This window comes from Sus scrofa, chromosome 5, assembly GCF_054392235.1.
Source record: "Sus scrofa isolate SSC_HxYL_T2T_F1_AM1 chromosome 5, Sscrofa_HxYL_maternal_Yorkshire_Landrace_v2.0, whole genome shotgun sequence".
In the NCBI taxonomy this organism is placed as follows: Eukaryota; Metazoa; Chordata; class Mammalia; order Artiodactyla; family Suidae; genus Sus; species Sus scrofa.
Window position 1 is genome coordinate 21,612,831 of NC_139387.1, and position 21,770 is coordinate 21,634,600.

Below are 21,770 nucleotides of genomic sequence, written 5' to 3' on the forward strand. Positions count from 1 at the left end.
CTGGTCTCTTTCTAGCTGTCTGTTGCCTGTAGGCCTTGGTCTGTTGTGTCTGTGCCTGTCAGGCAGCTGCTTGTCTTTGCGCTGTGTGGAAATGTCTGGGTGAGCAGAGGCTGCCAGCGGCCACCATTACCATATTGTTGAGGAGGTTGTTGGCTGATGCCAGGGGGAGGAGGGGAGGACGGGGGCGAGGGAGCGTCTGGGCAGCGTGCAACTTTGCAAAGCTTCTCGCCCTCCTTTCTCCCTCTGGTTCCTCCATCCTGGCCCTGGTTGCTGGAGAGGAGGCTCTCCAAAGAGGTTTCTCTGCCTGCAGAGAAAAATGGGGAGGGTCAGGGAGGCAGGGGAAGATACACCTCTGTTCTCAGAGAGCCTGGGGAAGAGAAAGTCAAAAGGAGAAGGACAGGTTCTTGATTCTCTTACTTTGGTATTATTATGATTATTAAAACATTGTAAACTTTCAGACAGGGGGACAGTAGCATGTCCTTGTAACACAGTGTGTGCATGGAGGTCTGTGTGGGCGCACTTGGCTGCTGGGGGGATATGTGTAACCCTGGAGGAGTGTGGGTCTCGCTTTCTACACTTCTGTCTCCTCCAGGCTCTCTCAGAGCCCCTGTATATATTTTTGTGCAGACTCATATATTTTTCTCTCTTATACAAAGAGACCCCCAAGGAGGCTAGAAGAGAACATGGGAATAGAGCGGTCCTTCTCCCCCAGCTGAAATTGTCCATGTGTCTTTCTGTCTGTCCTCCAGCCCTTTGTAGGGGGGGAAATATCTCTTCCCTTGCAAGGAAGTGCTCAAATCTATCATTTCCCTATGGCTCCCAGAGAAATGGGGAGGCTTTCAGAGAGGAAGGCCAGCTGGTGCTAGGCAGGCAAAGGCTTCCCGGGTTTGGGAGCCCCTAGCAGTCTCTGAGTCTTCAGGCTGTCAGAAGCCTGGGGCCAGCTGGAGTGAAGGGAGTCCCAGACAGGGGCGGGGTGCTCAGGAGTGCCTGGCTTGGAGACAGTGTCCCTGATGGGCCGAAATTCACCAATGAACGACTTCTGCGTTTTGGGTCTCTCTGCCCTAATTTCTGTTTCAGAGCTGGTGGGCTTATGGGGGGGTGGGGTGGCCACAGAGCCATGGGTCTGGGTACCCCCCCTATATCCTGGGGAATGGGATGTGTTCTCCAGGGCCAAGGTGAGGTCCAGTCTGGTGGACAGAGTCCACCCTGGGGCCCTGGGGCCGTGGATCATGGCTAAGGCGATGGTGATTATTTATTCGCTTCGCTGGAAGGGAGTCTTCAAAAGAAACAGCGTGAAGAGGAGGGAAAAAATTATCTCTCTCGTCTGCGGATATTAAGATGGATTTTTATTTCTTAAAGGACCCTCCCCGCCGAGAGCGCATAAGCGTAAACTTAATATATGCTCCGCAGCCCAACTCCAGAAATCGCAATAAAAGTTAAAACCTCCCCTACTGGTTTTTTTTAATTATGATATGGGAAAGAGGAGCAGGATTTATAGAGCTGAACTCTCGGCGTGTGAGTGTTTAAGACTTGCGGGAGACGGAGGAAAAGGCAAGAGCTCGCCAAGGAGAGCCTTGGTCTCTGAGATCTCTCTCCATCTGCCGGGGCTCGGGCTTAGCCTGCCGATCCTCTGTGGCCTCCCTGGGACTCCCCAGCACCCACCGCCCGGGCCCATCGCCTTGCCTCAGCGCGCTCGGAGATGCAGCCCTTCCCGGGAACAGGTGAAGGGCAGCAGGGGCTGGGGACAGGGGGCTGCGGGTGGGAGCGTGAGGACACCGGGCTTTGTGTGGGTGCCCGTGCAGGGGAGGAGGTTTGCAGCCCGGGCAGGGCCTCGGCCCAAGAGTGGCCAGCGGGCGCCTTGGTCTGGAGGGGTGTCCGGCAGGCCGGGCGCGAGAGCACGGACAAGGTGGCTTGTGTGTGGACTTTGGCCGCAGATGGAGCAGAGCGGGCTCCCGGGCAGAGGCCCGCGGCGAGGCGGGCCACCAGATGTTGAGTCTGTAGGAAGGACCTTGAGGTCTGTTTGGTGTTGGGGCAGCCGGGGTGCGGCGGCCCAGAGTGTGGAGCGTGCAGTGCGCGGGGCGCGGCGGCCAGCGTGGGCGAGGCAGCAGGCCCGGCACACCTCCGCCGCTGCAGGGCTGGGTCCAGGATGTCCGAACTGAGGCCGACCAATGGTCAGAGCATGGAAAATAAATGCAGTTAAGGGTCTTTCTTTCTTTCTTTTCCACATGAGAGGGCCTTTCTTTTTTTCTCTCTTTCGGAGATACCTGGATTTGGTCCAGAACAGGTTGCCCGCGGGAGGGCCCCGCGAGCGGCAGCGCGCGAGGGAGGGAGAGAGGGAGGGAGGGCGAGGAAGAGGGAGGGAGGGAAGGAGGGCGGGCAGCGGCGGCTGCGGTGGCCGGGGCTTCCCTCCCCGGGCGGAGGCGGCTGCCCTGCATCTGTGGCCGTGGGAAGCCGAGGAGCAGGTAACGAAGGCGCTTCCTGAGGCGGGATTGGACCAAGCCAGAGGGACCGAGGCTTCCGGGGTCTCTGCCCAACGCCCTGGAGGGGAGAGAAGGTAGGGAGATCAGCGCCTGCCTGGCCTGGCAGAGAGGCCTCGGGGGAATGTTGAACCTGTATTTGATTTCAGGCTCACACTCATGTTGTGAGTCTGTCTGCCTCCGGAGATGCGGGTTGCCTGTCTGTGTCTGTCTGTCCGTCTGAGACGTCTCAAACCCTAGGCTGTCCTTCCAAAGGCTGAAAAAATCGGGAAAATTTGTCGGAATGTGCACTTTCATTCATTGGATTCTCTGCACCTCAGTGGGGCTGGTTGCTGCGCCCCCAAGTTGGAAGGGAGCTTTCCTCCTGCTTTCTGGATGCCAGATCTTCCTCTAGTTCGCTCCGCCATGGGCCGAGTTTCCGGCTCCAGGTTCGCCGGTTGCCCTGAGGTTTGAGGCCAGACAGCTCCTAGTCTGGCAGGGAGGGCGGGGGAGAGACTAGCGGCTCTGGCCCCTTAATTGTACTTCGGACCCGTATTGTCTCTCCTTTCGCCACCTCGGCTGGCTCCCTCAGTCTGGGCTCCAAAGTCACTGCAAATTTTCTTGCGACACACACCACAGCACACAAAGATCAGGTAACCAGGCGCCCAGGGCCAAGGGAGGCTCCCGGCGGAGAGCACCCCTAGCTCTGGGGCCGCTCCCCCTCCAGCCACTCCTCAGGCTGGGAAACCAGACCGTGTTGGGGGAGCCGGAAATAGCCCCGTTTGCTGCGGGGCGGCAGGGCAGGGGGCCGGCGGGAATGCAGGCCGTGGCGTTGAGAGGGCCACGTTCACAGGCCCTAGGGGTTTTGCTCCTGCTGGGCTCAGGAGCCGGACTCCTGGTGTGTAGGGATCCCGAATACCCACCTGGGGTGGGGGCAGGACGCGGGTCTCCTCGCGGCAGGCCAGGAGAATTCAGCGTCTGCTTCCAGCGCAGGCCTTTGCTAGGAGGAGTTGTGCGTGTGGGTGTGTTTTTCCCAACAAAGAGGGATCAGGAGAGAAAAGGGGGGAAAGTAGAGGGGAACCAAGGAGGGGGCGGGGAGGAGGAGAGGGCAGCCGAGAGGTGAACTGAGCCCATTTCAGGGGGAGAAGGAAAATGAAAGCAAATGGAGCACGCCCGGCCTCCTCCGCGCAGGCGGGTGCTGGCGAGCCGGGAGCGGGCGCCCTGCCTGCGGCGGCGGGGATGGCCCCGCTGGGGGACCGGGAAAAGCCTGTCTTAAATTTAATCCGAACTTGACGGTGTGGATTGAACCGGAGGGAATTGAAATCGCTGAAAGGGAGGCGCAGGGCCAGGGGAGGGGATGACTCTAACCTGTCCGTCTTTCTGTCTGTCAGTCTTTCCCACGGTGGTGCTAGCTTGATTGTGGTCTCAGCTGTCCAGGTCTGAGGTGCTGCAGTAAAGGCGCCCCTCCCCCTGAGGGGGCTCTCCTGCGCTCAGTGCACTCTTTTGGGGTCAGAGGAGAGCTCTAAGAACCAGACTGAATGCAGAGCTGCTAGCTACAGCTGGGGTTCCCCCCCCCCCATCCCCTACAGGGATTCCCAGTGGCCTCCAGTCCCTTGGCTTGCTCCATTGGTGCTGGGGAAAATTGAAGGGAGTGGCGGGGGTGAGAGGAGTCTGGGGATCTGGCAGGAGACCCAGCAGGCATCACTGAACCTGGGAAGACAACCCCCTCCTTCTTGGTGCCCCCACATCCTTTGTGCCCCCCACATCTACAGGCCTGGATTTGGGGGAAGCCTGAAGGTCTGCTTCAGAGCCCTGACCTGCCACCCCGCCACCAGACGCAGGGAACCGGTGGTACAACCCACACACGCAGTGGTGGAACCCGAGGGACTTCAGCCTGGTGGCCTGGTGAACTCAGGGACTCCCAGCCCCTTCCAGCCCCCCTCCTTCAGGCTGCCTCTCCCTGCAAAGGCCTAGGCAAAACGGGGCGGCGTTGGTGGGGAGGGGGCTGTGGGCGAGGCCTGCTTCCTGATCCACAGCTGTGTCTGCGCCTGAGTGGGGAGGGTCTGAGTTCACGCTCTGAACCGGAGGTGACAATCTCCCCTCAGTTTCACAGAGAATTTGAAGGCATGCAGCAGAGAGCTGGGCCTGGTGATCTCGGCTGCCCCGTGGCTGCCGCCTCTGCCTCCGGGTGGGCAGGGAGGGTGGGCAGGCTGCTCAAGAGTTGAAAAGAAGGCAGTGGCCGAAGGGGGTAGGAGAGAAAGGGGCATCTGTTTACAGCCACTATGCCTGGGGGGCTCTCCCAAATAGTGGAGGCCCATGGAGAGGGGCTTTAGGGGCGTCTTTCTTCTAGGAAAACTGAGGTTGGGGTAGATGGGCCCTGTTGCCTGGTGAAGACTCCAAGGAGGAGCGAGCGTGAAAACCTCCTTGGTCATAGCTTTGCTCCTTGACGAGAGTGTGGCTCAGTCCCCAGCTGCCTGGGCGGCTGTCTGGGCCGAGATAGGGTTCGATATCCCCGGAGGCCTGGTGTACCCACCCCAGCAGGTCGCCAGGGAGGGGCAGGAGAGGAGGCCTCTTCCTCCTTTGTGTCCGGAGGCGCGGAGCCGGTCCCGCAGCAAAGGCCCGGCTGCACAATGCCACGGCTGCTCGGCCAGCCCGCGCCCTGCCCCGTCTGCCTGCCTGTCGCCGCCCTTCCTCCGGCTCGCTCTCTGCATGCCTTCCTTTCCCTGCTCTCCTCTCGCTCTTCCTCCTGCATCCCCTCTCTTCTGTAATCCTCCCCTCCCTCTGCCTTGTATCCTAATCCTTCGTTTTCTTCTTTCCTGCCCTCCTTCCTTCCTCCCTTCCTCTCTATGGGCCTGGCGCCGTGCTTCGGTCGTACTCTCTCAGGCTGTCTCGGGCTGTCTCTCTCAGGCTCTGTCCCCTGATGTCCTCTTGGTCGCAGTCTGGCCCCGGGCCCTCTGAAGGCGACACGTCTCTGCTCTGCGCTGCCAGCAGCCACCCCAGAGCCAGGCAGGGTCCCCCAGCCTGCACCTGGGGGACGTGCTGATGGTGGCACTGGGGATTTGGAGAAAGCCACGGCAGGGGGACGGGAACCTCCTGTCTTTTCCTTGAACTAGTGAGGGAAAATTTTTGATTGACAGCTAACCCAACTCCATCAAGGCCAAAGAGATATTCTGTTTCTTGCTGTAATTTGGATTTCCCAGACCCGTCCAGTCCTGGGGAGGGGAAGGCAATCACGGCCTGGGGTGAAGAGGTTGAGGCCCCTGGCTGCCTCTCCCCAGCCGGGCACTTCTCACGTCCCCCCCCACCCCCATGCGTCAAAATCCCAGCCCCGCTAGACCGAAAAGGAAGGAACCAGAGAAGGGGAGGAGCAGGCACTGGGGAGGGGGCCTGGCAGGCTGGGGTCAGTGCTGCAGGCTGCAGATCTACCCTTCCCCCTCAACTCCCCCCCCCCAACACATATCCTACAATCTCTGGGACACCTCTCTCTAGCCCTTCTTCTCCCCAGAGGAGACAAGTTGACAGAGATGCAGGAAAAAAAAAGCAGCCTCCACCCCCACCCCTGGCGTTTGGTCCCCTCCTGGGGACAGGAGTGGGAAAGAAGGGCAGGCAGGCATCTCGGGTCTGGGAAGACTTGCCCTTCCCTGCTGCCTCAGAGCCTGTGTCTAAGCCTCAGCGCCTGCCTCTTTCCCCTAGCGCAAATTAGACTCTTCCCTGCTGACCCTGAAATTGCACCCCTCCTTCAAACTCCCTCCACCATGCCCAGGGCGCATCTGTCTCTGGGGACATCACCTGCCCTTCTCCCCCGCCCCCAGCCAACTTCCCTGACCCCTCTCTTGCACCTACACTGAGAATGTCCTGCTTGCCCAAAGCCCACCTTTGCTAAACCACCACGGGACAGTCTGCTAGAAAGCAGAGGGCTGGGCAGCGAACCCCAAATTCAAGGAGGAGGGTAGCAACCAACTTATTGGGGGGAGGAATCCAAGTTGTGTGATCGTCCCCACAATCACACTGCCCCCTCCAGAATTCCTGCATCTGACTCCAAAGAAATTGCTCTCTCCCATTCCTCTGTAGCTTTTTTCCCGTTCCAAAAACAGCCTACAATTTTATTTAATGAAAGACACATTTATGAACAATCAAATGATCCTCATAAAATTTTTATTGAAGGACGTAAAAACAAGCTACTTGCCCACGACCGAGGTCGCTCTTTCGCCTTGCCCGCTCTCACCCTGGCTCTCTGCAGACAGAGCCCGCGAGCGACTTCTTTTTTCAAGTGGGGGGGGCAGGAGGTCTCAGAGATGGAGTTGGGGGCAGAGGAGGGTGAACAGGAAGACAGGATGGGTACGCCCCACTGAAGTTGTGTAGATCTCTCCTCCACTTCTTCAGGCTGGCAAAGAAAGATAAATAGATATAGACAATAAATTTAAAATACAGGCGTTTGCATGTCTGTGCCAAAGCAAAGAGAGGACTTCTGGTGACAAAGGTGGATGAGGTCCCAAGGTCCTACCCCTCCCACCCGTGGACCACCTTCCCCAAGCTTCCCCTGCCCCAGATTTGGGGGGCTGAGTTGGCCAGTGGCAGAAGGACGCTCCCCTTCCCTCCTTCCCTCCCTCCACCCCAGCTTCCCCAGTCCCCTCCCACTCTCCCTCCCTCGCTGCTGCTGCAGCTCCTGAAAGAAATACATACATACACACTATTTAAAAACGCATTTTTAAAAGCCACGTTCCGAACTGACAATCGCTGATCTCGGCTCGCGCAGAGACTGCGGGAGCGTCGGGGCCGACAGAGACGGATTACGTCAAGAAATAGTTCCTCCACCTACCTCGCCGGGTCTCTCCGCCCCTGCGGGGCTCCCGCGCCCAGCTCGGCCCCGGGGGTCCCGGAACCCTGGCTTCGGGGACTGGCATTTTCACCCCATTAAGAAATCCTCCCGGGGGTGGGGGCGGAGGACATCTGCCTATGGGTGGACCTGGGCCAGGGGCTGCTCTGCTGAGATGCGAGTTGTCCTGAGGGGGTGGCCGGGTCCTTGGGTCCAGAGTTGCGGACCCCCAGGAAAACGCAGGTCGCGGGGATCAGCAGAGAGAAGGGGGTGGGAGAAGGGAGGGAAAAAAAAAAAAAAAAAGCCAGGAAAAAAAGCCCCTGCGCATTGATCCGCGCCGTATTTTTGGGTAAATACGATCACGTGGGGGCCGGGGAGCCAATGAGCTGCGGGGAAAAGGCTGGAAAAATAATTACCTGCCTTGATTGTTCTGTGAGCAGATAAAAAGTACATATACAGTTCATACAATAATCTTATGTATGTAAAACCCTGTTACGATGTCGGCGACGGGGCCCATCAGTAACTATTACGTGGACTCGCTCATCTCTCACGACAATGAAGACCTCCTAGCGTCCAGGTTTCCGGCCACGGGGGCTCACCCCGCCGCCGCCAGACCCAGCGGTTTGGTGCCGGACTGTAGCGATTTTCCGTCCTGTAGCTTCGCGCCCAAGCCGGCCGTGTTCAGCACGTCGTGGGCGCCCGTGCCCTCGCAGTCGTCCGTGGTCTACCACCCGTACGGCCCCCAGCCCCACCTCGGCGCCGACACGCGCTACATGCGGACTTGGCTCGAGCCGCTGTCCGGCGCCGTCTCCTTCCCCAGCTTCCCGGCCGGGGGCCGTCACTACGCCCTCAAGCCGGACGCCTACCCCGGGCGCCGCGCCGACTGCGGCCCGGGCGACGGCCGCAGCTACCCGGACTACATGTACGGCTCGCCCGGGGAGCTGCGCGACCGCGCCCCGCAGACCCTGCCCTCGCCCGAGGCGGACGCCCTCGCCGGCAGCAAGCACAAAGAGGAGAAGGCCGACCTGGACCCCAGTAAGTTGGGAGCAATTTTCCTTTACAACCCGCGCGGGAGGGGAGGAGAGGACGGGCGGGAGGGGGGAGCCGGATTACAGCCCCTCGGAGCGGTGCAGGGAGCGCGGGAGAGGGGCGAGGGCGAGGGGGCGAGGACTCAATAAAAGCGAATTACCTTGGGGAGCTTTCAGGGGCAGGAAGGTCTGAGAAGGGGGCCCAGGGAGCCAGGTTGGGAGAGGGCTGAGGGGGCTCCTCTCTTAGGAGCTGGCTTTGATGAGAGCCCCCCCACCCCACCCACACACACCCCCGGCCCAGGCTTTTTGGCTCGCTCTCTACTTTCGAAGAAATGCAGACAGGGCCAGGGGATGGGGTGGGGGCGAGGTTCGTTTTATGGTTTGGGGTGGGATGGGGGAGAGATGAGGACACTAGGGGCAGAGAGGAAATAACCCCAGGGAGAAAAGCCACCTTTACCTCCCAGGCAGCATGGGGGTCCTCACCCCACTAGAGATTCATAAAACAGGAGGTCCATGGGCTTCTCTCCCTGGAACCCTGGGTGAGGGATCTGGGTGCTTTCCCAGGCTGGGAACTGGGAGAGATAAGGACTTCCAGAGTTGGGGGAGACAAGTGGGGTCCCAGTCTCCTTAAACTTGAGAGCCCTCTTCTGAGGGTCTGCAGGAGAGAGGGGTGTGGATGGGAGTCAGGGAAGAGGAGTGGGGAAAGGCATCTCCCCAGATTAGAGAATTACACACACACACACACACATACACACACATGCACACACACACACACACACACACACACTCCAATCAGGGAAACAGGAGCCTTCTGAGTATTGCAAAGAAAGCCAGGGGTTGGGGGCTGGGGGACAGGTGAGAGCTGCAGGGCCAGAGAAAGAGGAAAGAAGGGGAAACAGCAGGGGAGGGAGTGCAGCCCCTGGGTGTGAGGAAGTGTCTGGGGGAGTCCCTGGAGGGGGCTGCAGGAAATCCTTTCCTGAAGCCCCATAAGGGGCCAGGGCCTAATTATACCCCTCTGAAGGCTTCCCTTCTTGCCCTCAGCTACTCCCATAAACCTGAAATTGGAGGCTTGGCTCCTGCAGAGCCTGTCCCTGGGGCTGGCAGGAGGAGGGGGACACTGGAAGTCAAAGAGGGAAGCTAAGATATAGGGGAGCCTGTCCCCAAGGCCAGCAGCTCCCTGGGGGAGAGGAGCAAGGCAAAGCTTTCCCCGGCCGGCATCATCACCCTGAGAATTCGCCTCAGCAGGGTTCAACTCCGAGAGAGCGGAGACGGGGCGCTGGAGAGGGCAGTGAGGGGCTTGGGGACTCTCAGGGTCAGGAAGCAGAAGTGCTGAAATTTCAGGACTTGGTCGTGGGCTAGGAGGATGGGAGGGGGCAGAGGAGGAGGGAACTGGGGAGGAGAGAGACCTCGCTGTAAAAATAAAAAACAAGAGAGAGAAGCGTTTATGGGCCTATGAAACGGTTGGGAATTTGGACTTTTTATGAGGATATTCTCGAATTACTACTCTTGAAGCTGAGGACCAGACTGTAGAGGCTTTGATAGCTTCGATTTCCTATAGTTTTAGGTGCTGGAAACTGAGGAGGGGAGAGACGGGGAAGGTGGGGGGGAATGCAAAAGGAGTTGGGGGGGGGATTCCTAAATCAAAACGTGTCCAAATTCAGGTTCAATTGTTAGGTTTGGGGAAACTGGCTGAGCCTGGGGGTTGGGGTGGCAGGGGTCCTAGGCTGGAAAGGGGCTCCATTGACCCCTGCCTGTGTTTGGCCCTCCAGGCAACCCCGTGGCCAACTGGATCCACGCCCGCTCCACAAGGAAGAAGCGCTGCCCCTACACCAAGTACCAGACGCTGGAACTGGAGAAGGAATTTCTCTTCAATATGTATTTAACCAGGGACCGTCGGTACGAGGTGGCCCGGGTTCTCAACCTCACCGAGCGGCAGGTCAAAATCTGGTTTCAGAACCGAAGGATGAAGATGAAAAAGATGAATAAAGAGAAAACCGACAAGGAGCAATCCTAAACCCTGCCCCGGCCTGCTGCCTCGGCACAGCCAAGGGAAAAACACAACAAAACAAAAAAACCCACAAAAATACCCCAACCCAGGAGGGAGACAGCACGAAAAAGAAAAGGAAAGAGCAAGATAGAGAAAAGCCAATCAGCTTAAAAAGAAAAAAAAAAGGGGAAGGGGAAAAGGAAAACTCTTGCGATTTGGGAGGGTTCAGTGTTGAGAAATTGGTGTTTTAGAGTTAGTTCTACCCGGCGAGGAGGAGGAGGAGGAGGAGGAGGCGGGGAGAGAAACCGCGTTCTCTTCTCCCAGCGCAACTGAAATAAATGACACACACAAATGTGATTTTTTTCTCCTTTCTTCAGAGAAGCCAGTACTTGAATCGCTATATTTCTATTTTTTTTTTCCTGTATCGTATTTGGCCCGGGCCATCCCTCCCCAGGCCTGGGGTGCTCTGCGTGCAGATTTTGTACAAAAAAAAAAAAAAAAAAGACACACATACATACACAAGAATGCTTCCCAGCCCAGGAGCTGAGGGGCGAGGGCCGGGGACCGTGCCGCAGGCTGGGTCCGGCGGCGCAGGCCGGCGCCTCGGGCGTGTACATAGCAGTGTCTCCTCTCATCCCCAGAGTCCGTCCTGTAACGTGCTTCTGTTTGTTATGGTAGAACAGCTCTGTGTTAATATATCGAAGTCACTTAAAAAACCAGAAACCCAACTGCATCCAGTTCTCGTTATTTCTCCTCCCTGTGGCTCCTGTCCATGGAGGAGGCAAGTGCTCAGATCCTTTGGGGGAGGCTGGAGCCCCGCAAGGGGCTCCCTGGACATCGGAAGGGCAAGTGCCCACTGCTGCTCTCCAGGCAGGCTGTCACTGGGGTGAGGGTTCTGGGGTGCGGTAGAGGCCGCTGAGGCCCGGGTCCAGGGTCCAGCTCCAGCTCGTGCCTGCCCAGGCTGGCTGCCTCCTGTGTGTGTCTCCGGGTAGCTGGATGGAGTCCCCCCCGGGAGGGGGTGCCGGGGAGGGAGGTGGGGGCACGGCATGAATGGTTTTCCCTGGCTGTAATTAATTGTAATAATTTATGAGTACACGAGATCGCAGGGGAGAGATAGGTGAAGATGAAAGTTGGGTGCTGGGTGAGGGCCCGGGCTGGAGTCCTGCCTGGCTGCATAGGGGCTTCGTGGGATGGCTTGGTGCATGTGTGTGGAGGGGGTGGTGCTAGGGAGGGTGGGGGGTGAACAGTGAGGAGGAAGGCCCAGCAGGCCTCAGGGAGCGGGTCAGGCCCTGGGGACTGCAGCGAGAGTAAAAGAAGCAAGATGCAGAGAGAGGGACAGGGAGAGAGAAAGTGGGGAGGGAAGAAAGGAGGCAGGAAGGAAGGGAGAGGGGGAGGGAGGGAGGAGGAAGATGGCAAAACCAATATGATCAGAATTAGATTTCATTTCTACCTCTCAGTGGATTCTCAGATCCTCCTCCCTTCCCCATCGCCTAGTTCTCTCTTTTCTATTCCATCTTTCTCTCTCTCTGGTGTTTACTTTGAATGTTGATCTGGGGGTGACTGGGGTTATGCTGAGCGGCTGCAGCATTTGGGGGGGAGTAGTGTAGTTGGGACCCAAGGAAGCTGGTCAGGAACTAGCCAGGAGTGGGGTGCTCTCTGATGGTGGTGGGACCTCAGGAGCAAGGATGTGGGGTGTGCTGTGGATCAGCCCCGATGGGGCTGGGCAGCTGCCTAGCACCCCAGAGCACCTTCCCCAGAACGGGCAGTTTTCATCTGCTAATCAGAAGCAGACTCGAGCTGCCGGGTATGCCTCAGCCCGGCGCCCCCTTTCTCGGAAATCCCCCAATCTGGAAACTATTAAACTCAGACTGCTTGAAATATAGCCCTTTAATATCTCAGGCTGCCCATTCTGGCGAGGGTGCAGGGTGTTGCTCTGAATACTTGGGGAATACCACTGTAGAAGAAAAGAATTGGGGACCCCAGTACCCGTGCAGCTCCCCTCATCGCATCACCTTACGGGATTGGTGAGGCACTTGTCAGGACCAGCCCCTTCCCCATCATTTGAATCTCCTACCCCTCCTTCTATTACAGACTCCAGTTTCGGGGGCAGGAGGAAGGTGGGAAGGGGCGACTATTTTGTGTCGATGATACTTTGAGGGGGACAATCACAAGTCGCAAGCAATGGTTTGGTTTTCCCAGCTGCCGAAGCACCCTTTCCTCTTTCCCGCTTAGGAAACGGCCCCAATCCACAAGCGATTGTTTGCGCTCCGTCCTTTTGAGAGGTGCTTTGCCGGTAGTTTTCTCTCTTTTCTCGCTTCTTCACTCCGCCCCTTGGCCATTTTGCTGCTCTGGGACCCAGGCCTCAGTTCCGCACCAGGCGGAGGACAAGGCACCCTCTCCCTCCGTGCTGACGGCCGGTACTCAGGCTGTTCTCCCTGCCGGGCTCAGCGGCGTTTCCGGGCCTCCACCCCGCCCCTGCTCAGAGGCCCTGTCGCCTCCCCTCGTCGGTCCGTCAGCGCGGCCTGCTTCCTGCAGCCCGCCCAAGCCGGCCTTACTCCGATCTGAAAGGAGGGCCCTGGCCGGAGCGTGGGATCCAGAGCAGGCCCACCCGGCCCAGCCCACTGTTCAGTACCAGCTCAGCCTCCAGCCTGCAGGTCAGGATTGGATTCGATTTTTATTTATTGTCATTTGTGACTCCAAGCCACGACAGCACAACACACATCTGGGGAAAGCAGCGAAAGCCCGGGGAAGAGGCGGGGGGAGAGGGGCCGGCAAACGCCCCCCACCCCGCCCTAATCTTCCCCTCCCACCTCTCCTCTGCTCCTTTGTCAGAATCACAAAACCCTAAAGGTTGTTCCACTTGGGAAGGCAGAGGATAGGTACATTTCCGCGGTCCCGAAATGCCACTTTTATGGCGCTGTTTGTCTCCCTGCGCTGGATTCTGAATGGGGCAGAACAAAACAGCAGCGCGGAGCTGGCTAGACGTCTGGGCTTAATTGTTTTATGGTTTAAATAAGGTGGACACTCTTTCCTTTGAAATCGGATTATAGGAATGTTTTGTCTATGGCCCACGGAGAACAGGACCTCACTGGCTGGGAGGGAGAGGTGGCGAGAGAGCGCGCGTGAGAGAGAGGGATGGGCTACAAACCAGGGGGCAAACAGCCGGGAGAAGTCAGAGTCCCACCCCAAAGTCCTGCGGGCGGCGGCGGAATAGGCGATGCGGAGCCAGCAGCAGGGTAAGAGGGCCGAGGAGTTTTAGAGTGCGCGCCGGGGGCAGGCGGTCGTGGGAGCTTCGGAGCGTGCATCTGCGGGCGCGGAGGTGTTCCGAGGCCAGAAATGCGCCTGAATGCGGGGGAAATCGCGGCAGTTCTTTTGCACAGTGCGGGGAGGGAGGGTGACAAAAAGAGAAAATAGTGTGAAGCCTTTGACAAGGTTTCTTTCGAGAATTTAGAAAACAAAAGTACAGCGGCCGGAGGCGGAGGGAACCCCTTCCAGGGACCCCTCTCGTGCGCGCACGCTGTTGGAAACTCCTTCTTCCCACTTCCCACCTTTGGGTCAAGCCTTGGGGACCTGCTTGCTCTAGCTGTTGGCTTTTTCCTGGTCGGCCTGCATTGGAGCAAGTGGACGCGAGGTGGCGCTGTTGCTCAATGTTAGAGGCGGCGGCGGTGCCCCCGGCCGGCCTGGCCGCACTGACATTTGAGGCCCGGCCCGAGCAGCAGCGATGAGCAGGCCCCGCGCCCCGGCCCAGCCCGGCCCCCCTGGCACTGAGCAAATCAATCCTCTCACCTGCGAGGTGTAAATAAATCGCGAGTGGCGGCGGGAGACGGGCCCTCGCTCTGGCAGCCGACTCAGGAGGCTCAGGAGGGCGGGCGTCGAAAATAATCGCTTTGCGGAGGAGATAAGCACGAAGCAGGCGGCGCGTAATTAACACGAAAAGGCAGAGTGACCCGGACAAACGAACATAAATCCGTGGTACCTAGGAGGGCGGTGCGGGCCTCGGGGCGAGGGACAGAGACACCCCAGCAACGATGGCTGCTTGCGTTCCTTTATTTCCAGGCTCCGGGAGCGAAATCACTCAGATACGTGTAAAAGAAAAAACAATCAAATGAACGAAAGAAAGAAAAGGCGAGGGACCCCACCCGCAAAAGGGGAAACCAAGTCCAGCCTGGGGTTTCGGAACTGGTGGGAGCAGGCGGTGCTGGCGGCACACTCGGGACAGTCGCATTCCAAGACACAAAGGCCCGGAAGAATAGCTCTGTGGCAGGGTTTTCGCTGGACCATAAAATGTCAAGATATCCCCCCACCCCCTAAAAGATAAGGCGCAGGCCCCAGAGCGGATCCGGCCTGCCCAGCCTCCTCTTTCCAGGAGGGGAAGGGAAAGTATTTATGACAGTCCCCAGTGACCTAGATGCTGGGAGCCCAGAGTCTGTCTCCTTCAGCTCCGTACCCGCAGAACTGGCTCAGAGGAGGCAGGGCTGGAACCAAGGCTGGGGCATGTGCGGCAGCGGAGGAGACCTCTGTCATGCCCCCCACTGTCCTGGACCCTGGGGAGGCCTCAGCCCTGGCACAGCCCTCCGTTGACCTCCCCCTCCTGCTGCTCCAGGGCCAGAGTTCTGGGTGTCACGGGGGTGGGGGGGTTCCCTCCAAATTCAGGGGATCCTGGAAATGTCTCCTGCTGGGGCATCAGTAACTCTCCTTTGGGAATTTGGCTGAGATTGGACATTTCACCAGCAATGACTTAGTTAATAGAGAGGAGGGGGCTTGTTCTCTCTACAGCATCCACCCCTGCACTTTCATTTCTTTCTCCATCCCCAGAGCTGGGCTCTGGAGGGGGAAGAAAAAGATCTGGTTTTCTGACCGCCTCCTTCCTCATCCAACCCCGAAACCCCAGGATGTGGCAGGGAAATAGGGAGCACATTTTTTTTTCTCCTGATGCAAAGATCTAAAGATGCATATGTGTTTATCGCATTTTATTTTTGCATGTGCTTGGGTGTGTACAGTGTCTGTGAGGTGACAGGGGTGCTTCCAGCATGCATGACAGTTTCCTGAGCGTGCACTGAATGTTTCTCAGCGTGGAAGGTAGCACGGCATGTATGGATCCCGAGTGTGCTCCTGTGTTGCCCTGAGTGTAGCAACCTCACTCCACTGTGGAGCGGAGGACTGGAAAAATCATTCTTACTCCTCTTCTTCATTCATCTGCACACAGCACACATATCCACAGCTCTCTGACCTTCTCCCTTTTCTCTCTGTGTTAAGTCCACACAACTGTACACAGTTGTGGCCAGAGAAGGGTGCTGATGGAATAAGGTTCTTTTATGCCTTAGAATTAACTTGAATTTACCCAGGCTCTAGGATGGGGGAAAACCCCCAGAGAAAGTGTGTGTAAATATTTAAAGAGTGTCTGTTGACAGTTCCCATCCACATCCTGGCCTGGGCAGTCTGCCTGGGGAAGTGGAGGGGGTGCGGTGAAGCCAGAGAGCCCCTCCAGGCCAAACTGGCATTTCCTATGGGGTTAGGGTATGCAGGGACAAGTCAGAGGCCTGCTCTGGTCTCCTCCAACCCAGATACCCGTTGTCTCCTAAGAAGAAACCTCCGGGAGCAGCCCAAACAGAAGGCCAGGAACCCACCAGCTGCCCTCTCCTTCTCTGTCCCCACAAGCAGCTTTGCTCTCAGAGCCTCCAGGCAAGCTCGTGACTATTGCCTGGGCTTCCTGTCTCAGGCAGGAGCTGGTGTCTGAAGGGGCAGTGAAGCCTGACTGGGTCTAAGGAGTGCCCCCAGCCCCTGGCCCTCACCACTGTCCACAGCAGGCAGGCAGGGGAACCGTAATGGCCTAGGGAAGATCTGGCAGCTTCCCACCTGGGGAGGGGCAGGAGACAGGGGGGCTGTGCTGCCTCAAGTGTTTGGGGAGACACTGTGCTTGTTCCTCCTCAAAGTCCCCGGATGTAAGGACCCCCCTGGGGAGCCCATCTTTTGGGGGTTAGGATACCTGCTCTCTCTTGTTGACATCCAGACCCCCTCGGGGGTCTTATACCTGTTGAGGTAACCTGAGTTGACCTGCTTGCTCAGGGATCCCTCGTGCTCTCTGGCTCCGAGGAAGGAAAAGAGAAGGGGGGGAGAGGCACCTTCAAATCTGAATGCGCACCTTGGAAAAGCTGGCCCTTGCCATTAGCTGGGGCTGGCTCTCCCCCCCCCACCACGCACATATACCACACCCCCATCCCTCCCCCTTCCTCCCCTCCCCTTCTTCCAGGTCCCCCCCCAGCCCTGAACCCCTCTACCCCCCCGCCCTCTATCCCTTCCTTCTCTCTCTCTCTCTCTCTCTCTCCCTCTCTCTCTCCCTCTCTCTCTCCCTCTCTCTCCCTCTCCCTCTCGCCTGTCTTCATGTCGTGGATTGATGAACGCGAATCGCGTGTAAGCGCCGCCACCGCCGGGAGTCTGAGGAATTCGCCTGGGCTGTTAAAGGAAAGAGCTAAGTGCGAGAGCGCGAGCTCTACCTACCGACAGTGAAGAGAGCCGCCGCCGCCGCCGCCGCCGCCGCCGCCCGCTCGCCCGCCGCCGCCCGCGCCCAGCCCGGGAGCTGCGCCGCCCCGCCGCCCCGCCGGCACCCAGGCGCCCCCCACCTGCCCAGCCCGGCCCGCCGCCGCGGGGAGCCGGCCGGCCTGGGGTTCGCTCCCGGGGGGGAGGGCAGTTTCGGGGGTCCCGGGCGGGGGAGTCGCGAGCCAGAGGGGAGGGGGCGGCGGGTTTTCATGTGCCCAGCATGAGCTCCTACTTCGTCAACCCCCTGTTCTCCAAGTACAAAGGCGGCGAGTCCCTGGAGCCGGCCTATTACGACTGCCGCTTCCCGCAGAGCGTGGGCCGGAGCCATGCGCTGGTGTACGGGCCCGGCGGCTCGGCGCCCGGCTTCCAGCACGCCTCGCACCACGTCCAAGACTTCTTCCACCACGGCACCTCGGGCATCTCCAACTCGGGCTACCAGCAGAACCCGTGCTCGCTGAGCTGCCACGGAGACGCCTCCAAATTCTATGGCTACGAGGCGCTCCCCAGACAGTCCCTTTATGGGGCTCAGCAAGAGGCGAGCGTGGTGCAATATCCCGACTGTAAATCCTCTGCCAACACTAACAGTAGCGAAGGACAAGGCCACTTAAATCAAAACTCGTCTCCCAGCCTCATGTTTCCATGGATGAGACCCCACGGTGAGAAGCCTTTTCTCTTTCCCCCTTGGTCTCCCGCGCTCCGGGGTCTTCCCGCCCCCCCCCCTTTTTGTCTGCCCTCGCTTTCCCTCCCGGCTTGGGGATCTCTCTCGGGCCCCACCCCCGTGCCTGAGTGGGTTTCTGCTGGAGGTTGGGAGGTTCGGCTGGGGGTGGGGCGCGGGGCTCGCCTGGGAGATTGGGGGGATTGGGGTGAAGGTAGGGGGAAAGGTGGTGTCTGGGTGCAAAGGGTTAAAAACCTTCTTCTCCACCTCTGTCAGTCAGTCTGTCTGTCTGTGTCTCTCTCTCTCTCCCTCTCTCATCATCTCTAGTCAAAGTTGAGGAGGTGGCAGAGAAGGGGCCCGAGGAGGACCCTAGATCAGCCTTTGGAGCAAGCCAGTTTCTCCATAAGGCAGACAGCCTCAGCTGAGGACAGTGGCCAGGCTGTCTTGGGGGTGAAGGGAGACCCCTCCCTCCCTCCCCTGGCTGGGTCACAGGGTGGCGGGACCCCAAGGACAGGTGCTCTGGCTCACTGGGGTACCCACCACCGCCTCTCAGAGGACCAGCCTTAGAGCCACTATCCCAACTTTGCTTCACTTCCCTCAGTTGGAGAAAAGAGAGGGAGTCAGAGAGGGGGAAAAAAAAAAAACCCCAAAACCAGAGTGCAGGAAAGGGGGGGGGGAGGCCATGCAGATTAGAAGGCTCTGAGATCCAGAGGACCCTCACCAAGCTGCCCCCAATCAAAGGCTTGTGGGGTCTCCCTGAGACCCTCAGGGCAGCTCAGGTCATGAGCCCCTCCAAGGGTGGCCCCTCATAGTCCAATTTCGAAGTAAAAGGGGAAGCCAGAAAGCGACAAGTTCCAGCGGGGATGGCCCGTGATTTATTTGCTGGTCTCCAGTTAGCAATCAGGCCAAGCAGTGATACATTCCAGGAGATCAATTATTTTTCTTCCTGGCAAAGCACGAGGCAGAGAGACCCGAGGAGGAGCAGTGAGCAGACCCCCTCTTCTTCACCCCCAGCCCCTTTGCCTTCCTTTTGGCAACAGATTCTGTCCCCAGCCCTGCTCACCCAGTGCCCCTCTGCACTTGTAAACAAAGCTGCAAAGGGCCAGCTTCCTGGGACTGCAGGCCTGGGAGGGGGGAGCTCTGCACTGCTCCCCTGGCCCCTGCCAACCCCGTTTCCACACAGACCCCAGTCCTAGCCCCCACCCCCACCCCACCTCCCAAGGTGAAGCCAAACCAAAACAAACCCCCAAACTTTCCTGCTCTAGCCTGCTTTCCGCTCTCATCTTTTCTGAGGGAGGGAGGGAGGGGGAACTGGGGAGATCGAGGGGGGGACTTTAGGGGAGGAAGAGTGACAGGGAAAAGCCAAGCCCCCCACCCACCCAAACGTAACCAGACTGGGCTTCTGTTCTGTCCAGCTCCGGGGCGGCGCAGCGGAAGGCAAACTTACAGCCGGTATCAGACCTTGGAACTAGAAAAGGAGTTTCTCTTTAATCCTTATTTGACACGAAAGCGCCGGATTGAAGTCTCTCACGCCCTGGGACTGACTGAGAGACAAGTGAAGATCTGGTTCCAGAACCGAAGGATGAAGTGGAAAAAGGAAAACAACAAGGATAAACTGCCCGGAGCCCGAGATGAGGAGAAGGTAGAGGAAGAAGGAAACGAGGAAGAGGAGAAAGAAGAGGAGGAAAAGGAAGAAAACAAGGACTGAGCAAAAAGAGAGAGAGACCCCCCCCCTTTAGCAACTCCCTTGAAGTTTCGTTTTATGGTAGCGGATAAATTGAGAAGTTTACGACTGTCATTTGCTTTTATAGAGAATAGAATGACACTCACAACTCTAACTACCTGTCAGATACTTGCAGCTCTGGTTTTATTACCTTTGGACTTCCCCCATCTTTATTTGTTTGGGGGCTGGAGCAGGGGGGAGACGGAAGACACAGCAGAAAGTTCCTCCGAGTCTCCGTCTCAGTCGTGGCCCCAATACACACACACTTGTCCCTCCCCCCAGCCCCCACCCCCACCCCTTCTGAGTCCTCCCTGGATTTTAAGGTCTGAGACCTGGGCTCTTGGCCCTTCTCCCGGCCCCCTTCTTGCCATCCCCCCACCTCCCTGCTTCTCTGGTATTTATTTTAGAGGGGAGCCCTCCCCCCTCAAAATGCGGAAGAAGACTCGTGGCTTTGTGTTCATGCTAGGACTAGTGTGTTAGATTGACTTCTTTTTTTTTTTTTTTTTTTTCCCCAAAGGAAAGAAAAAGTGAAGGAAGGAAAAAAAAAAAAGGGAAGAAGATGTTTAAAGAAATGTTTTAAATGATAGCAAGGACTATCCCCTCACCCTCCCTGGGGCTCCCTGCTTAGAAAGACCCCTTTGACTTTTTCTAGGAACCTGATGGAAGCCTGAAGGAGATGGGGGTCTCCCCCTCCCCCTCCCTTTCCAAGGGGTAGATAGGAGCCTGCTGCAGTCGTCGCTAAGATGCTACCTAGCCCATCCCATGGTCACTTGGGCCCATGCCTTCCTCCCCTTTGCTGTCTGATTTCTGTTGTTGGGCCCAGAGTCCTCTGAGCTGCATTAGTGCTAGTGCTCAGAAATCACCATAATCATGAAAATGATCATAATGATGATGCTGATAATAATAATACTGATAATAAATCTTTAACATACTACCTAAAGGGAACCTGCAATAATCTTGAAAAAAATAAAAAAGAGAGAAATTAAAAAAAAAATCCTAATACGGGAGAAAAAAAGAGAAAAAATTAAAATAAAAAAAAAGAAAGAAACCTCCAACGTATTTTATCACTACCTATAGAAAGAAATCCTGCTTTGAGAGTATTTGTAATGCGGTTTTGTTGTCGTTTGTTGCTGCTTATTTCACTAAGAAAAACCCAACAACTGAGACTGCCTAGCCCGCCGGTCCTGTGCGCTTTTATTGTGCTTCTAACCCCAGTAGAGTAGAACTAAATTGCACTGAATGTATAGTTAACTCTGTCTTGAATTCTCTGTTTATGCAATGTGCTCGAAAGAAAAAAAAACGTTAAAAATATATCTATAATAATAATTTGGGGTCATTTGTCTTTATGTCCAGCTATGAATGTAGATTTTGTGTCCCGGCAGCCCTGTTTCTGGTCCAAGTACTTTGTATTGTATTATGTGAGTCATAATTAAAAAAAGGAGAAAAAAATATCTGAAGCTGGAATGACTGACTTGCTTTTCCCCCAAAACTCCCCCTCCTCTCTCCTCTTCTCATCCTTCTTTTTCAAACACTCTAGTAAAGGTTTCCTCCTGATTGAGCTTGGGGTTGGGGAGAACTCACGTGGAGCGGAGCCGGAGGAGTTGAGAGGGTGGGCTGGGCTGGGCTGGGAGGGCGAGGGAAAAGGAGGAGGTGAGGAGGAGGAGGAAGAAGAGCAGCTTGCTCTTGGGAGAATCTTGGCTCCCAACAAAGTGGGTTTCTGAATGCCAGGATCCCACTGGGAAGAAAAGTATCTTCTCCCCATGTATATCCACCTTCTTCCTCCTGGCCCTGGCCCTGGCCTGGGCCCAGACCAAAAATCTGCCCCCATGCCCCTCCCACATCTAGGCCTTTTTTTCCAGAGGCTGGGGCTGAAGATGAGGATGAGGCAATGGGGTTCTCTCTGATCTCCACATGCCCCTTATGGCCAACCCTTGGTACCCAGCACCCAGCACTAGAATGTGAACAGAGTGGGAAGGATGCGAGGCTCAAGGTAGCCTGGAACACTGGGCTGGAAGATGCCTGAGGGTGGGGGGGTGAAGAAGCTTAAGCCTGGGGGAAAGCAGAGAGGGGAAAGGGGAAGGTGGGCAGGCTGGCACCCCAAGCAGCCTGGGTCCACATTCAGAAATTTCGGCCAGCACAGAGCCATCACTGTCACCCAGCCCATTTGCACTACTCTAGCCGCTGTTCTGGCTGTTTTCAAGCCCACTCTCAGTTTCACCTTGGCAATTGGGCAGCCTGCCCTGCCCTCACAATGCGGGTCATTGGCCTGGGGGTGGGGAGGGCCTGCAGAGGGGAGAGCCCCCCACCCCAGCCCCAGCAGGGCAAGGACAATCTTCACTGGATTCCTCATTCCTCAAAATAAAGGGTCGAAGGCTAAGGGACTCGGGGGGCAAGGGGTCTGTCATTCCTCCCTGGAGGGTTCCGGGTAGAGAAATCTGTTTAAGCCAGTAAGACTCTGGGCAAATAATGCCAAATTCCAGAGATACGCGTCGTCTGATTCAGTCAAGAGAGGGGGGAAAGGGGAGGGAATGGGGTCTTCTGGTCTTAAAAAACAGACCCCCAAAGACT

The 21,770-nt window shown here is 57.3% G+C and overlaps 2 protein-coding genes, 1 long non-coding RNA gene and 1 other non-coding gene across 5 annotated transcripts; 2 read left to right on the plus strand and 2 right to left on the minus strand.

Annotated features, from left to right (window-relative positions):
- Window positions 1-1,333: 1,333 nt before the first annotated feature.
- LOC102167757 (uncharacterized) lies at window positions 1,334-3,494 on the minus strand. Its single transcript, XR_014803276.1, has 2 exons — window positions 3,380-3,494; window positions 1,334-2,538 (listed from the first exon to the last, which is right to left on the minus strand). It is a non-coding gene; the product is annotated as an uncharacterized LOC102167757 (transcript).
- Window positions 2,391-10,793, plus strand: HOXC9 (homeobox C9). Its single transcript, XM_021091731.2, has 2 exons — window positions 2,391-8,307; window positions 10,070-10,793. Exons 1-2 carry the CDS (start codon window positions 7,770-7,772, stop codon window positions 10,312-10,314), a joined length of 783 nt encoding a protein of 260 aa, XP_020947390.1. The 5' UTR covers window positions 2,391-7,769; the 3' UTR covers window positions 10,315-10,793.
- Window positions 10,794-13,518: 2,725 nt separating this feature from the next.
- On the minus strand, window positions 13,519-16,834 carry LOC106510294 (uncharacterized). Of its 2 annotated transcripts, none has more exons than XR_014803271.1 (4): window positions 16,786-16,834; window positions 14,264-14,361; window positions 14,074-14,172; window positions 13,519-13,656 (listed from the first exon to the last, which is right to left on the minus strand). It is a non-coding gene; the product is annotated as an uncharacterized LOC106510294 (long non-coding RNA). The 2 variants fall into 2 exon arrangements; XR_014803272.1 differs by lacking the exon at window positions 16,786-16,834 and adding an exon at window positions 16,274-16,370.
- HOXC8 (homeobox C8) lies at window positions 16,773-20,653 on the plus strand. Its single transcript, XM_021091732.2, has 2 exons — window positions 16,773-17,480; window positions 18,895-20,653. The coding sequence occupies exons 1-2, from the start codon at window positions 17,045-17,047 to the stop codon at window positions 19,185-19,187; spliced, it is 729 nt and encodes a 242-aa protein (XP_020947391.1). The 5' UTR covers window positions 16,773-17,044; the 3' UTR covers window positions 19,188-20,653.
- The last annotated feature ends 1,117 nt before the right edge of the window (window positions 20,654-21,770 follow it).

Excerpts from the sequence above, each read along its gene's own strand:
- HOXC9 (XM_021091731.2), top strand. The coding sequence starts at position 7,770 with ATGTCGGCGACGGGGCCCATCAGTAACTATTACGTGGACTCGCTCATC. Across the intron at positions 8,308-10,069 it reads GAAGGCCGACCTGGACCCCA|GCAACCCCGTGGCCAACTGG; the intron begins GTAAGTTGGGAG and ends TTGGCCCTCCAG.
- HOXC8 (XM_021091732.2), top strand. The coding sequence starts at position 17,045 with ATGAGCTCCTACTTCGTCAACCCCCTGTTCTCCAAGTACAAAGGCGGC. Across the intron at positions 17,481-18,894 it reads TCCATGGATGAGACCCCACG|CTCCGGGGCGGCGCAGCGGA; the intron begins GTGAGAAGCCTT and ends TGTTCTGTCCAG.